General features: G+C 36.7%; 3 protein-coding genes and 1 pseudogene across 4 annotated transcripts; 3 read left to right on the top strand and 1 right to left on the bottom strand.

Annotated features, from left to right (window-relative positions):
- Nucleotides 1–377: 377 nt before the first annotated feature.
- Nucleotides 378–3,449, bottom strand: LOC106383895 (zinc finger CCCH domain-containing protein 56-like). The gene is made up of 2 exons (XM_013823948.3): nt 3,202–3,449; nt 378–2,625 (listed from the first exon to the last, which is right to left on the bottom strand). The coding sequence occupies exon 2, from the start codon at nt 2,604–2,606 to the stop codon at nt 726–728; it is 1,881 nt and encodes a 626-aa protein (XP_013679402.2). The 5' UTR covers nt 2,607–2,625; nt 3,202–3,449; the 3' UTR covers nt 378–725.
- Nucleotides 3,450–4,386: 937 nt separating this feature from the next.
- LOC125589673 lies at nt 4,387–4,498 on the top strand (annotated as a pseudogene).
- Nucleotides 4,499–8,052: 3,554 nt separating this feature from the next.
- LOC106383881 (nuclear transcription factor Y subunit A-1) lies at nt 8,053–10,063 on the top strand. Of its 2 annotated transcripts, none has more exons than XM_013823935.3 (6): nt 8,053–8,327; nt 8,440–8,663; nt 8,751–8,842; nt 8,931–9,005; nt 9,083–9,244; nt 9,340–10,063. In XM_013823935.3, exons 2-6 carry the CDS (start codon nt 8,444–8,446, stop codon nt 9,508–9,510), a joined length of 720 nt encoding a protein of 239 aa, XP_013679389.1. In that variant the 5' UTR covers nt 8,053–8,327; nt 8,440–8,443; the 3' UTR covers nt 9,511–10,063. The 2 variants fall into 2 exon arrangements, with proteins under 2 accessions (XP_013679389.1, XP_013679394.1); XM_013823940.3 differs by having other exon boundaries at nt 8,081–8,327; nt 8,754–8,842.
- Nucleotides 10,064–11,383: 1,320 nt separating this feature from the next.
- On the top strand, nt 11,384–15,300 carry LOC106377810 (wax ester synthase/diacylglycerol acyltransferase 7-like). The gene is made up of 7 exons (XM_048747909.1): nt 11,384–12,604; nt 13,063–13,641; nt 13,724–13,790; nt 14,129–14,241; nt 14,325–14,534; nt 14,628–14,765; nt 14,969–15,300. Exons 1-7 carry the CDS (start codon nt 12,248–12,250, stop codon nt 15,122–15,124), a joined length of 1,620 nt encoding a protein of 539 aa, XP_048603866.1. The 5' UTR covers nt 11,384–12,247; the 3' UTR covers nt 15,125–15,300.
- The last annotated feature ends 442 nt before the right edge of the window (nt 15,301–15,742 follow it).

Genomic DNA, 15,742 nt, shown 5'->3' with positions numbered 1-15,742 from the left:
AATTTTCTAAAAATCTATGTGTTGACTTATGTCAAATTGTTAATATGTACACTACACTATAATAGAGCCTGGTGGAAGTTTGTTGGCTTGTAGTGCGAACTGAGGACTACCACACATCAACATTCACAATCTTTTCCTTGTACATAATCTCTCAGAATGGATTTTGAGTATCAGATTTGATAATGATTGATATCAGGACTTATAAGAGAGTTTGAGCTATGGATTTTTTTTTTTTCTCTCGCATTTTGAGGTGTAACCAGATCTCTTTAAGTTGCATCAATTTTGTATTAAGCGAGATCACCACCTTTACTTGATCGTGACTTTACTCTATAAAAGCTGTTAAGAGTATCAACAGACGAACACAGAACAAAACCAAAAGGAAATGAATGAATCTTATTACCTGAAACAATATGTTATTATTTTCTCATACATTGTTCATTGACAAATATGAATGAGATATTACAAATAACTGAGAAACAAAAATACAGGAAATAATCATAGACAAAGAGGAACACTTCCCCCTTTGCTACAACTGAAGAGATAGTAATCAATTTAATGAGGTAAAAATTACAACAAATTAATGAAATTTCAGAAAGAAGTCTGAAAAAATCAAACTGAGCCTTTTGGTGTTATTAGTATCGAAAAAGCACTTACCAGGATTTTGTCCCAGCTTCACAGAAACATCAACCACTCTCTCTCTCTCTCTCTCTCTCTCACACACTGAGTTAGCGATCAAGCTGCAGCTGGTCGAGCCACGCATCAAGAATGTCACTCTCACGACCGTCTCTGTGAGGATCCCCACTCAAACCACCTTGAACCAATGGCCTTGCACCATTCATGTTCCTAGGCGATGCAGTCTCTTTTACCATCTGCTGAACCCATGTCACATCTGCTTCCTTGTTATTAGCCAAAGAATGAGATTTTCTCAACCGCCCTAACTCATCTGATTGCACCGACCAGTCCACCTTATGGTTCTGGTCCCAACTCGACCATGGACTCAGCGGGGAGCCAGAATCACTCTGCATCATCATATCACGTGGCAGATTGGATCCAAACTCACGGGAGCTAAGGCTACGCGAATGATGCAGCTGCTGCTGCTGTTTCATCCGAGCGTTCATTGGAGAAATAGGCTCCATGGCTCGCTGCTCTACATTATTTGGAGAAGACATTAGATTCGTCCTAATAGGAGAAAGCATGCTCTGCTGCTTATCCCTCTGTAGCTGATTAAGAAGCACAGATTTGTGGGATGGTGATAGAACAGACGAAACAGCAAGCTGATCAGAGAAACGAGGAGACGAAGACGAAACCTCAGCAGCTGAGAAATGATTCATAAACCGTGGACTGGACGACATTTCAAACTCTTGCAGCATATCTCTCGCGTTCAGAGAAGACCTCAGACGGCTCAGCTGAACATTGCTTCCAGGGAGATGCAACGCCGGAGGTACGTTCTGATGAGGCCAACACATAGATGAAACACCGTTTGAAGGAGAGCTCGGAGCTGCACCAGAAGGTGAGCCTGGTAACATGTTCAAAACAGAAGCCATGTCCATAGAGCCACGAGGAGACGACGGCAAGCCAGAGCCTGTGGAAGCGTACACAGGACGTAACTCTTCCTTTAAATGAGCAAAGAAGCAAACCCTCCGGTTACAACCCGTCCCGTCCTTGCACAGACGCGTCCTGTACTGAGCAGGGTGCAGCCAGCACTCGAAAACTCCGTGAGCGTACTCACACGCGTCCCCTTGCTTACATGAGCCCTTCTTGAAATCCGGGCAAGGGACGCAGGTGTAGTGAGACTTCCTCGGGTCTCTCCTCCTTGCGTTCTCCCCCGGATGCGCGAAGGGACACTCGGTCCAGTCGTGGGAGTAGGCTCGAGAACAGGGACGGATCTTGAACGAGAACATACGGAACTCATCTGTGGAGTAAACTCCACTCTTGATGTCTGGCAGAGATGGATCAATCGGGTACTCTTTCTTCTCTGCCTTAGTTGGAGAAGACACTGAATCCAAAGAGAGTAAAGAGGAGGAGCCGTTATCAGGCGACGACGAGAGAGACCTGAAACTCGACCCCAAGCTAGACGACAGATCTTCATCTTTCTTCAAAATCTCCTCAAGGACCGTTCTCAAACCACGAGGCGCAACAAGAACATCAACGGGAGTGTTCCCATGAGTATCAGTGATGTTTGGATCCGCTCCTGCGCTTAAAAGCAGCTTGACAACGTCCAAGGCCTTCACAGAAGCGCCAGAGGCGGCGCAGTGGAGAGCGGTGCTTTTATCCGGACCGCAAGTGAGATTCAGATCAGTTTCAGGGAAGGAGAGAATAAGCTTCACAACGTCTAAGCTTCCGTATAGAGAAGCAACCATCAGGGGAGTTCTTTGCTCAACGACCATTCTTTTAATAAGCCTCTGGCGTCTGTACCAGAGAGACACCTGGTTGATGCTAGAGACAAGAGAGAGTTGATGCTTAAAGCCATCCACGTCGTTGTCTGCAGCGAACTCAAGTAAGGCGGAAAACGAATGTTCACACTCAGCAGCATCGTTCATGGGTTTGGACAAAGAATGTGAGAGAGCGTTGTTCTCTGTGTCCAGCTTCTTAAAGAGACCACACATGCTTAATATAAACGTATGCCTGCAATAAAAATTTGGCAAATAAATAAATAAATTGACCGAGGAAATAAAGGAAACAAATTTGATAAGTAAAAAAAAATAAAGTCAGAAGATTTACTTAGAAGAAAACTCAAAGATTAAATCTTTCACAATCAGATCTAATAAAGTCTGAAAATTTTCTGAATAAAATCAATTTATAAAGGCTAAACCCAGAAGAAGGAAATTTAAAAAAAAAAACTAAGAAACAACAGATTCAGTTCAGTTCAGACGAACATACTCATCTAACATTAACGTTCCTACCAACCAAACAGATGAACAACTTTTTTAAGAACAGATGATTCATAAGACCAACTACCTTAAAATCAAAATTAATATATAAGAAAAATTAAAAGATCTTTTTAGCAAAAAAAAAAAAAAAAAAAAAAAAAAATTAAAAGATCTTAAAAGTAAGTCAATGAATAGTCAACGACTATAGAAATCTCTAAAACTCAAGCTGAAAGCTCTTCAGATCGAGAATACATCGAACAACAACACATCATATTCCAATACTCAATTAAAATTAAAATTAAATAATAACGAAAGTTCTGATCCAACTTACCCTTGTCGGAAGATCAGAGGCTGTCTGAATCTAAACGTTAAATGTCCGAAAGACAGAACCACATTCCCAGATCCAAAGGGACGAGGAGAAGGAAGAAGATCGATCAACCTCAGCTGAGAGAGAGAGAAAAAAAAATCGAAAACGGATGAGAGAGTTAAACTGGTGTGACCGGGAGAGGTGGTGAGAGGTAGAGTGGGGAGGTTAAAGAGGTTTGAAGCGGATGTGACGGGATAAAGCGGTAGGAGGTGGCGGGCGCGTGGGGGAATATTTAAGCGTATTGGAATACAGGTTTTGAAATCCACGTAGAGAAAAAAAAGGAATCTGATTCTTGAAATCAGAGCCGTTGGATTGTGAAGGAGCGGGGACTCCGCTGACTTTCGGTGGTCAAGCTGCAGGTCTTTCGGCCCCCCTTTTTTATATTTTAAATTGAGAATATTTTTTTAATACTAACTATTTTGTGAATTTTATAATTGAGATATTAGAGCAACATTATTACAAGGATCTCAAAAAAGTATTAAGTGAAAAACAATGATAAATATTGGTTAGGTAAATGATGAAAATTTAACCCAAATTTTTTTTTTATTATTATAAATATGAAGTGAGGATCTTGAATTATTAACTTCCACTAAAAGTGTTCTAATGTATCCTAAGGCACACCAAAATCAAGTGACATTCTTTTCTCGTCAGTTTATATATAAATTTAGAAGAAAAAACAATGGTAGATGATTTTAAATCCTTTTCTCGTCAGTTTTATGAAGAAGGAAATCCTCTGTTTTCACATTTTTCTTGTTTTAAGCTAAAAAAAAACTAATTTTCTCAAGTTGATGAAAGTAGAAAAGAATCCAAAGTAAATTTGGCTGAACATTTCCGTTACTAGAAATAATCAAACAACTAGTAAAAAACTTAATGTTATAATATGCTTTATTTGTTACTTGTTTCTAGGCGTATTTGTAGACAATTTGAGTGATCGCATTTTCTTTAATTCGATAGATATGAATCATATGATACATGTATGCCTTGTGTGATTTCGTTATAAAATTTGAATGTGTTTTTGGCTTTTTGCGTGTAATAATCTCTTATAAACCGCATATGCTACGTACGTAGGTGATTACTGAAGTAATAAAAGGTGACCACTATCAATTCATTATTCAGTATCTATTGGAGGATTGGTTATCTTAGAATGTGGCTCTTATCGGGGAGTCGGGGACGTCTGATAAAATTGGAATGATATAGAGAAAATTAGCATGGCCCCTGCACAAGAATAACATGCACAAATCGAGAAATTGTCTAAATTTTAATCTTTTATCAAAAAAATATTTATGTATAATACAATGTTAGACATAGGATTGAGGTTGAGCTTTTAGCTAACAGTCGAATTTGGTTATATATATATATATATGGAGCACAAACTTTAAAGTCTTAGACGAGTTACGTGTTGGTACTGTTCGAATGTAACAACAGATTGAGATCATGACTGAGTTTTGGTTCTCTCGTACCAGAATTGCATGATGGAGGGGTTTTTGTCATGCCTCGAAATATTATTTTATCTACTCATGTTTAGGTTACGCCTAGATCAAAACCAAATCGCAGCTAAAACATATGGTTTAATCTTGTTAGTCACATACATACCTCTCTTTTGAAAGACGAAGACATTAATTGTCCTACATATCTGATACTTCATGTTCTAGTGGGATTAAAATACAACAATATAGTTCAGTGATGTAACGGATGTAGCAGACAGTGGCAGAGCTAGCTTAAGCCGAGGGTGATCATATGTCTCATATGGATTTTAAAATAAAAGAAAAATTTTCTTTGTATTTTGAAACAAAACTGAAAGAAAAATATAAAAGATTTAAACTACTGACCCATGTAACATAATAAAATTACGCAAATGACCATAGTAAAAGGTTGAGCTGGCTCCGCCACGGGTAGAAGATATGCTTTGCTAATTAATTGACTAAATCACTCATTAGAGGTAGAGATGTCAAACGGGTTGATCCGTCCCATCCCGTCCCGTACCGCAGCGGGCTCATCTCTTTGCGGGTCACGGCGGGCCAGGCCCGCGCGGGTTGCGGACTCCAAAAGGTCGTCCCAAGCCCGTACCGCCAAATGCACACTCCTTTGCGGGCTGTCCCGCGGGACATACGTTAATGTAGTGTATCCGATCATGCTTGGCACTTCAGGCCGCTCCAGAACACTTTCTAACGCTCCAGAACACTTCCTGATGCTGCAGGATGCTGCCCTACACAACCAAGCTCACATAATTAATAAAAATGAAGCATTTACTCCTCAAACTCTTCAAAATCACTATATATATTGTTCTTTGAGTCCATTACATTTCATATAAGTTCTTGAAGTTAATTTTGTCTATTGAAATTATAAATGCATGTCTAACTTAGCATCAACCTAATAATCACGCTAAGACAATTAGTAAAAGTTCACACTTCAACTTACCAACAATAAACGAGAAGATCAAACAACAATGGACTGGTTACTGTCCGTGAAAAGCGAAGTCTCAACCAATGTGGAATAGTCAATACACTGGTCATCATCTCCAAGACCAACTTGTACAAGACGCTGTGCACCTGAAACAAACCAAGTCATCATGTTAGAAAACAATAATACAAACACATCAAAACGAATGATCAAAACAAAGAAATAAAACAAACCTTGTTCAACAAGAATGTCATCTACAACTTTGGCAACCTGCAACACATATTGTCTGTTTCCTAATCCAAAAACACCATACTTCAAGTACTTGAGCCATTATCCTCTGTCTAAGAAGAAGAAAGCCATATCCTCTTTCTTCAACTTCTCCTCGTACTCATCATCATCAGCATCATAATCGTCCTGTTAAAACAAATCAGAACCAGATCGAAATAACAACAAAGAAATGTTTAAGCTTTATTAAAGGGTATTATACCAAATCAACGATTTTGAATCTGATCTCTCGTATCTTGCTTTAGCTTCTTCTCCTAAAGCCTAAAAATTTATCAAAAAAAGTTAGCTTTCATCATCTTCACTCTGTTTTGAATCAAAGCTCTGTTTTGAATCAAAGCAACTCACTTTAGCAAACCCTTCAGCAGTTCCCGTCTGTGTACCGAAAAAGATTGTAACTTTCTTCCTCCCATCATCAACCTCGTCATCACCAATGCATGTAAAGAAGCTTTGCTGATGCAGCTCGAGCACGATGTGGTCACCGGAAGGCGGAAGCACTGTCGCCTGTCAGACATCGAACAGGAACGGCCATCGTTGGAGCTCCGTTTCTTCTCACGGTCGTCGTCGAAGCTCCAATGCCTTTCACTCTCTCTTTCTTTTCGTTTTCAGGTGAAGAAAGTAACGGAATCGACGAAGCTTCCAGATGCGGTTCTATGGGCCGTCCCGCGGTTAATGAGGGCCGTACCGCTTTGGACCCGGAACCGAACAAGCCCTGTCCCGTAAGGCCCGCTTTTTTGCGGGTCATGAATGCCTAGGCCCAAACCCGCCCCGCGACAGGTTTAAACGGGCCAGGCCCGCGGGACAAGCCTTCTGTTGACATCCCTAATTAGAGGCAATTCAAATGTAAATCATATGCTCTAATACCACCCACCACCTAGCTGAGGCTTCAAGTGCCTTGCATGTTAAACTGTATCAAAATCTCAAGGAGGACATATTTAACAAACTAAAGATGGAACATGTTGTGTACTCGCTAAGTGCTAATTTGTAAGGATGCATACCATATATTTACTGTCGCAATATTTAAACACTTGACGCAAGAGCGACAAAGCATTCCAACAACAACCATCTTATTAACCGAACATAAATAAGCACACCATTGCCTAGCTCTATGAACAGGATAGAGTAATGAGTCTAAATGACCATAGGAGACTTCTCAAACCTTGTTCACGTGTTTCAATGAAATATTTACCGCACCAGTAACAACCAACATTTGAAAAAATAAAAATAAAATTCTTCATCCTGAATGCCAAAGAAAAAGAAACAAAAAGAACAGTATTTTCCAAAAAAAAGTGAAACTGTTCGGGCCATATAGTCCCCACAAATTCCACGTGTCACTCGTTTCACCCGATCACTTTGCGTGTCACTTCCGAGCTTTTGCCGGAGAAAAAATGAACCTATGGTGACATCACCCGGCGAAAAATCACAGATCTCCGAGCGCTGGCCTCTTCCAAAGGCCGCCACGTGTCAAAATAACATTCCTAAGTTTACGAAATTAGAAATTACTAGGGGGACGGTCGAATACTCGTTCGGATTCAGATCAGCTATTTCGGTATTTCGAGTATTTCAATATAGATATATAATACTTGTTCGGTTATTTTTACATTTCAGATTTGATTCTGATATTTTTAATTCGAATTCGGTTATTTCGGATCGGGTTTGAATATTTAAAATTTGAAGGAAAAAAAATTAAATTGTTTATTGTTTAAGTTTTGTGTATTTAAAATTTATATTTTTAACTTAACCGATTTTCTAACTTTTTTAATAAATTAAACTATTAATAGGTTTCAAGATAATACTTTAAAATAGAAAGACAATAATTTAGTTGTTATAATAAAATTTTGGATGCAAGTTAATGTAAGAAACAATAGCATTATATATATATAGTTTAAGCGAATAACAATTGATTTTGTTCATAATTATATCTATATTATTTGATTTTAAGCCATGTGCATATAATCAATATAAATATTTTGAAAAAAATAAAGAAGTAAACTACAAATATAAAGTCAAGTATTCATATGTTTGGTTATCTTCAAATATCCATTCAGATTCGGATATCCAATCTTTATTAATTCAATATCCGTTCTGGTATTTTACTAGGTTTGGATTTTTCGGTTCGAGTTTGGATAAGGATCGAATGCCCACCTAAAAGAAAAAGAAACCAGTGTTATCTTTCTACCCAATCCTATTCGTCTTCTACGAGTTTCAGTTACTGTCTGCCGGCTGTTGGGTGTTCCCAAATCACTTCACCTTCCCCAAATTCTTCTCTGGCTTTTGTTTAAATTCTGATTCTTTTTGTTCTTTCCCCTTAAGAAGCTCCGCTAAATTGCGATCGATTACATAACCCTCAGGGCTTTAAATCTTCTAACACAAGAACGATTATTGCTAAGCTTTCACTTCATCATCTGGTATGTTAAAGTTTTCCACCTTTTGAGTGTTGTGCATGTCTCTCTGCATTGCTTAATGATTGATTGAGAATGAAGTTATAAAGTTTTCACCTTTGTGTTGATTTTTTGGAAGAGAGATGCAATCCAAATCGGGAGGAAGAGGAAATGAAGAGGAAGTGAACCAGCAGCAACCCATGATGATGTATCCAGACCCTTGGTGGAAAAACAACTCCTTTGGTGGTGTCCTTCCTCAAGAGAGACCTTCTGGTTCAGAATCAAACGATGTTCATTCACCATCTCAAGACGGTGGCCCTTGTAAGGATTCACAAGCTGCTACTTCTCCTCCTCCTCCTCCAGGTTTTTGTGACTCTCAACATAATCATATTCTTCTGCAGTATCGTTGGGTTTTGTATTTTTTGTAATAGTGTCTCTTATCGATATTAGTAGATAACAATGGAGAAGAAGGGAATGATCCAACGGCTTCTATGGATGATGAGCAAGTTGTACAACCACCAGAGCTTGTTGGACACTACATTGTATGTGGTTTACTCTTATTCCCTTGAGTATATTATATGATGTGTCAGTTCTTTAGCCATTAACTTGATTACTTCTTTTTTTTAACAGGCGTGTGTTCCAAATCCATATCAGGATGCATATTATGGAGGAATGATGGGAGCATATGGTCATCATCAACCATTGGTATGTCTCTTATTATTATTTTTTATACGAGGGAAGTGAGATTTTGAGTATCTAAGTCTAATATGGTTTTTAAGCAGGGGTTTCGTCCATATCCTGGAATGGCTCGTGAAAGAACAGCTCTGCCACTAGACACGACACAAGAACCTGTTTATGTGAATGCAAAACAGTACGAGGGGATTCTAAGGCGAAGGAAAGCACGTGCCAAGGCTGAGCTAGAGAGGAAAGTCATCAACAGAAAGGTAAATGGAATAAAATAGATAAGGTGGCAGCACCGGATGGGAATCTAAGCATGGTGTATAGTCATTTGAATAAGTTTTTCCTCTTGTGTGATTAGCCTTATCTTCATGAGTCGAGACACAAGCATGCGATGAAAAGGGTGAGGGCTAGTGGAGGCCGGTTTGCAAAGAAAAGTGAAGCAGAAGCAGCAGAGGATGCAGCAGCAGCGAGGAGAGAAAGGAGTTCAGCAACCAACTCATCAGGCTCTGAACAACCAGTTGATTCTTAAGGTGCATCATAGTCAGCCAAAGCTCTGAGAAAGAGAGAGAGGTGTTGCTTAGTTGTTCTTGTCAGAGTTCCATATCATGTGGTTTTACAGTTACTATGTACAAAGAGAGACGAGTTCTTTTAGGTGTTAGATTTGGAGACAGGGGAAATAGTAGTCAGTAGGTTTTGTTTTTATTCTTTTGGAAATTTGGAAAAATACGTTTGTTTAATCAATTGCTTTTTTGAGCAGAAAGTGTTACTACAGAGATTGAGCTCGCTCGCTTGTTTGTTTGTTTTTTCCTTTATACTTTGACCAAGTGAAAGAAAAATGTGTAAGATATGTGATACGTGTGGGCATCGGTTAAGAGAGGATAAGAAGAAGTAACTCTAGTTTAATAAAGAGTAACCATGGTTTAGTTACTTTAACTTTATGCTTTATCTATATATGAGCTGTAGGGTTTTGGAAAGAGGGGTATCTGGGTTTTAGTGGTTAAAGAGAGAAAAGAGACGCCATGAACGTCTCTGAACCTTGTACTCAGTTCTTTAATTCTATGAATATTATCTAGTTTTCTTGAGATCATTTGCTTTTGACCAGAATCGTTACGTTTCACGTAACAATATGTGAATGTGAATCCATATGTAACCTGTCACAGACTCGCAGTCTAAGTATAAATGCAATGATAAGAAGTTTGTATTTTTTCTGAAAGGGCACAAGGCAGAGAAAAAAGCAGAACAGGTGTTGAATCTTCAAAGAGACATAATCATGTTTTGAAATGCACTGAACATGGTAATGATAGAGAGAAGCCAAGTGAACATGCCATTCCTAGAAATGCTCATGATTCAACCTCTAAAGTAAAATACTACCTAGTTTTGTTTTTTTTCGAAGTAATCACGACAGTTTTATGGAGATCAAGACCCCTAGTTCGAAGCCAAATCCATTTTCTAGCTTGGAACAGAAGTTAGGGTTCAATGCAAAGAAGGAGATTGCTGATGAGTTGTTTAAAATGATCGGTGAAGCGTATGATGTGCTTTCAGACCCTGCAAAGGTAACAAATACTCAGGCTGATACTGCGTGGATGAAATTATTAGATTCTCGGATTCGTGGAGAATATATACACGTCACACAATAAACATGGAAAGACTTGAGGTGCAAGCCATTTACTTAGGTAATGAAGGAGGAGTGTTCTCTCTAGTAGTGTATGATCGTTTTGTTTGTGAGGTAGGACTTCTCAGACTTGCATATAACAGAGAGTTTCATGTTTTAATTTCCTTTTTCTTCCTTTTTTTGTGTGGTGTTCAAGGTTTCATGGGGTCATGAGAAAGACAGTGTGGCCTCTCTGCAGTTCTTGTTGTTTAGCCCTTTTGATTGTGCATTCTTTCAATTCATTGATTTTTGAAAAGAACAAAAAAAAAAGAAGCTAGGATTGATTTTGCATTCAGACATACTTGACTGTCTGTTGAAGTTTTTTTAATTGTCTTTTGCAATTTTTTTTTTTTTATGTGTGTTGAATTAAATTATATATATAAATAATACCCACTCTATTATGTTCTAGATAACAATTGTCAAACAAACGAAAAGACAAACATGGTGTCGTTCACAACTTGTAGAATTTGCAATAGTAGTTGGTCTCCTCAACCAATTTTATTGGAACTTCTTTTCCAATTTTGTGTGGCCAACAAACAAAAACGTCTTGCCAATTATAGGTGTAGTTATGGCCACCAAAGAATATATGGATAATGTTTTCTCACTTTCTCCAACTGTTTTGATGTTTATTGTTTAGCTTTTAGATGTATTCAATAAATTTGAATATGGTGCTGCACCTGCACCTGCACCTTTTTGGCATGACTTTTTTGGCAATCACCAATTAATAAGAGAAGGGTCCAGTGGTAATATATGCAGATATGCATAGTTTACCAAACAAGAGATTGTAGAAAAGGCCAAGACAAGATGTCATGATCTATCTTTAATGGTGTTTCCGTATATGAGATTAATACTAAAGCACACATGAAAAACATTGAAAGTGACATATTTGTTATGAAGTATTGTGAATTCTAAGGTTTTTATTTTTTTTAAATGCATAACTGATTAAAATAACATAGTTTATATATAAACGATTACTTTGTTATTAGCTTATTACTAAAAGCTTTTCTGAACTATTTTTGACAAAATATACAAATAATGTTCTAGAATACAAAAAGAAATGAATGAAGCCGTATATATTTTCAAACCAAACATGGAAAATAAAAACATAGTCGAAAAAATCAAATTCAAAGTCAGACTTAAAATATAGATATAAGATAATATGATTTTTGTTGACTTTTAAAAGTGTCTAACCAACATAAATGATTTTAAACTTGGTACACAAAACAAGTGGATTAATCAACCAACATAAATGATTCCAAACATGATCCATAAGCGACCTTTTGTCGCGAGTTAACACACTCCTTGCAATCTCCACGGCAAGTTTATTGACTCCATGATGGACATTTGCTTGCACCACTTACCTTTTTAGGTAGAATTTGAATTTTGAGTAAGGCATATATGGCACCACCATTTTTGTTCTGGCTGATCGTCAATCAAAGTCACATTGAAGGTAAAATTGCAATGTTACTATTGTAAATTACATATAATCACGGGACAATCTAAATTATTTTAAGAACTGGCGCATATAATTGGTAGAATAAAACAAAACCAAAGGGCAGAGCTATACTTAAGATATTTGACTATTTTATGCACTAAATCGTAAGTGTAAAGATATATGTGGATGGCGTGTTCCTATAGTCTTCATACTTTTCTTTTTAGAAACAAAATAGTCTTCATACTATATGCCCCTATTCACGTTATAAAGAACTGTAGAAGAGGAGATATTCACTTTATAAATAACTGTAGAAGAGGAGAGAAGAAACATAGATCGAAGATGAAAGTTAGAATTAGTAAGGAGGAGGAGGAGGTGGAGGAGCAGCCGCTCAGCCCGATGGCGCGTGTGTTCCAGTCTCCAGAGGTAGACTACTGTGCCGTCACCATCATGGGATTCAAAACCAAGTTCTGTCCGGACGTCCTTCTCGATGCCTTGAAGCATAATGTCTCCAAGCATCCTCGTTTTTCCACCAAACTGGTACAACATATTACAATTAGTGGATTTGAACATGACCAAAATCTAAAAGTTTACTGTTATAGAATTATATTTCAAATACTATAGAATTATTCTATAGAATTATAGAATAATTGGTTCTCAACTTTTTTTAACTAAGACATCATGTACTCTCATCTATTTTATTTTATTTTATTTTATTTATTTGATGTTTAAGGTTAATACACACATATTAAAAAATATTATTTTAATACAATTTATCTTGATTATATAAAAATATCATTAAAAAGCTAATTCAACCAATAAAAATACAGTATGTAATTGGTCATAAATCTCAAATGATGTTGAATATTTATAGAATAATAAGAACATTACTTATTTTGCAAAAAAAAAAAAATAAACATGAAATTAACTGAAACATGGGGGAATATATTTTTATAAAATTCTTCGCACCTTGATCTCCGTTTGTCTTAACTTCATAGAGTGAGGATGGTGCAAAATGGATAGAGACTCAAGTCAATGTAGAAGATCATGTAATTGTACCAAACATAGACCCAGAAGAGATAGGTGAAGATGGACAAAGCTTCGTCGATGACTACATCTCACGTCTCACGACGATTCCTCTAGATAGATCAAGACCCTTGTGGGACATGCACATCCTTAACGTAAAAACCTCAGATGCTGAAGCAGTCGGTGTAATAAGATCTCACCATTCATTGGGAGATGGTATGTCTTTGATTTCTCTCATGCTCGCATGTACCCATAAGACATCAGACCCTGACAATACTGCTATTCCTTCCTTGAAACGGCGTCAAACCGTGCCGCACGGACTTATAAAACAAAGCTGGTTTTTAAGGTTTATATTCACCGTTGGTTCTACAACGAGACTGATTTGGAACACCGTTGTGGATATGTTGCTTCTTTTGGCGACTATCTTGTTTTTGGTGGATACAAAAACACCTTTAAAAGGTGGCGCAGATGTTGGGAGGAATCCAACGAGATTTTATCGAAGAACTATCTCTTTGGATGACATAAAACTTATAAAGAACTCTATGAACATGGTACGTTACGGTTTATGTTCATAACTAAAAGTTTTTCTATCTTTTTCAGTGGATCTTTATTGTCTCTTTTTTCTGTTGCTAGACTATCAATGATGTTCTACTCGGAGTTACACAAGCTGCTCTTTCTCGCTATTTGAACCGACTTTATGGTAAACATTAAATTCAAAACATATGGTGTATTCCTTCCACTTGACAATAAATGGGGTTGTAGAAGACTTTTCTTAGTTAAAAATGAAAAATATTTCATCATTTTATGTTAACTTTAGTTTTATTAGAATATATTTAACCAGTTATATTTTATAGTTTCTTTTATGATTGATTAAATTAGTTTTAATTTATATATTTAAAATATTTTGTAGAGAAAATTAAAATTATTAATCTTTGCGTTTTTAACCAAATGGTACACACTACATTATGAAATAGGGTATTATTTTTTTTCTAACGATTGACTTATCATAATTAATAATGTTCTTTCTAAATAAACAAGGTAAGAAGAATGAGGAGGAAGGAGTATTGACATCGAATCAGAACCATCTTCCAAGTAAACTACGTTTCCGTGCAGGTTGTACAGTAAATCTGAGGTCCGACATCGGGTTCAAGGTTAGAGACATATTTAGTATATATACACTTCATCAAATTTAAACTTTTATTGTTGTCACTAACGAGCAATATGTATATTTAAGCCTTTGGCAGATATGATGACCAAGGACTCAAAATGCAGATGGGGAAACTACTTCAGCTTTATTATTTTGCCCTTTTCCATCGGTTTACAAACCGATCCTTTGGTCTATCTAAAGATATCCAAATCCACGATGGCTCGAAAGAAGCATTCTTATCACGCTGCACTAGTGTATTTTATCATCAAAATTATCTTAAAAGTGTTTGGAGCTAAGGTAAACAAAGTGACAATGAACTTGATTAGAGATTTGTTTGCAATTTTCAGGATAACAATAACAATATTGACGTAATCTTTGTCACTATATTAGGCAGCAGCAGCCATATTTAACCGACCGGTGGTAAATTTAACTACATGCGTTTCAAACGTCATAGGTCCAATGGAGGAAATCAGTTTCCGTGGCCATCCTATCGCTTACATCGCTCCAAGTAATTATGGACAATCACAAGTAAGTAGTTTTGTCAATTACTCATTTTCTTAAATCAAGTTTTGATCGAAATAAAAAGACGATTATAAGAACAACTTTTTTCGAAAAAGTCTGGTTTATATAGGAAAAAGTTACCTACCCGGTTTTATCTTTATTTGCTTGTGAACCCGCATTTTATGACTTTTTTTTTCTTCCGACACTTATGTTATTTTTGTGTTTGATAGGCATTGTTGGTACATTACATGAGTTATGCGGGGAAGATGATAATCTCGATGGCTGTTGACCCTACAGTCATACCGGATCCTCACAAGATATGTGATGACATGGAAGAGTCACTCAAAGACATGAAAGCTGCTCTTTCAGAAAGAGGGTTACTCTAAGGCTTGTGAGAGCCATTGGTATCTGTTTTGTATAAACCTGTAGACGTGTTGATGAATATTTGTTTGGTCTAAAAATGTTTTGTTTGGAGGGCTTTAATTTGGCCGGTCATAGTTGTTGAACACAAAAAATGCATACAAAATGTCAAAGATTTTAGATATCTCATTATTCAGTCCTATTTAATATGAGCTAGAAAGCATTATTAATTCAAGGATGTGACATGTAACTATAAGTAACCAATTAAAAAGTAATCGCTTTATCATGCTTATTTTCTCATATATTTTGTTGGCATAAAGTTTATGTTTAATGCATGAATTCTGTAATAAATTTTATTTATACATATTCTATGGATTGTAAGCGGATTCCTGTATTTTATAGATAAAAAGTTGATCATTCCATTTTAGCCAATTGCTTATATTAATTGAAAGAATAAAGTGTATAAATACTACATAAAAGTGACACATATATATATATGTATATATATATGAACCCCAAATTTGATTCAAAATTATTACTATCCAATTGTAGGCAGTTATTGATATGTCCCCCAAATGAATTAACTGCATATGTTCAACAACATGGCTGGTACTTTTAGCAATTAAATGCATTCAATATATAAT

The sequence above is a fragment of the Brassica napus genome, chromosome A2 (genome assembly GCF_020379485.1).
Source record: "Brassica napus cultivar Da-Ae chromosome A2, Da-Ae, whole genome shotgun sequence".
In the NCBI taxonomy this organism is placed as follows: domain Eukaryota; kingdom Viridiplantae; phylum Streptophyta; class Magnoliopsida; order Brassicales; family Brassicaceae; genus Brassica; species Brassica napus.
Note: the sequence above shows the minus strand (reverse complement) of the source record. Positions and strands in the feature narration are given on the sequence as shown.

Coding starts and splice junctions, on each gene's coding strand:
- LOC106383895 (XM_013823948.3), bottom strand. CDS start 2,606: ATGTGTGGTCTCTTTAAGAAGCTGGACACAGAGAACAACGCTCTCTCA.
- LOC106383881 (XM_013823935.3), top strand. CDS start 8,444: ATGCAATCCAAATCGGGAGGAAGAGGAAATGAAGAGGAAGTGAACCAG. Junction 9,006..9,082: donor ATGGTCATCATCAACCATTG/GTATGTCTCTTA, acceptor GTTTTTAAGCAG/GGGTTTCGTCCATATCCTGG. Junction 9,245..9,339: donor GGAAAGTCATCAACAGAAAG/GTAAATGGAATA, acceptor TTGTGTGATTAG/CCTTATCTTCATGAGTCGAG.
- LOC106377810 (XM_048747909.1), top strand. CDS start 12,248: ATGTGGATGGCGTGTTCCTATAGTCTTCATACTTTTCTTTTTAGAAAC. Junction 14,242..14,324: donor GGTCCGACATCGGGTTCAAG/GTTAGAGACATA, acceptor TGTATATTTAAG/CCTTTGGCAGATATGATGAC. Junction 14,535..14,627: donor TAAAAGTGTTTGGAGCTAAG/GTAAACAAAGTG, acceptor TCACTATATTAG/GCAGCAGCAGCCATATTTAA.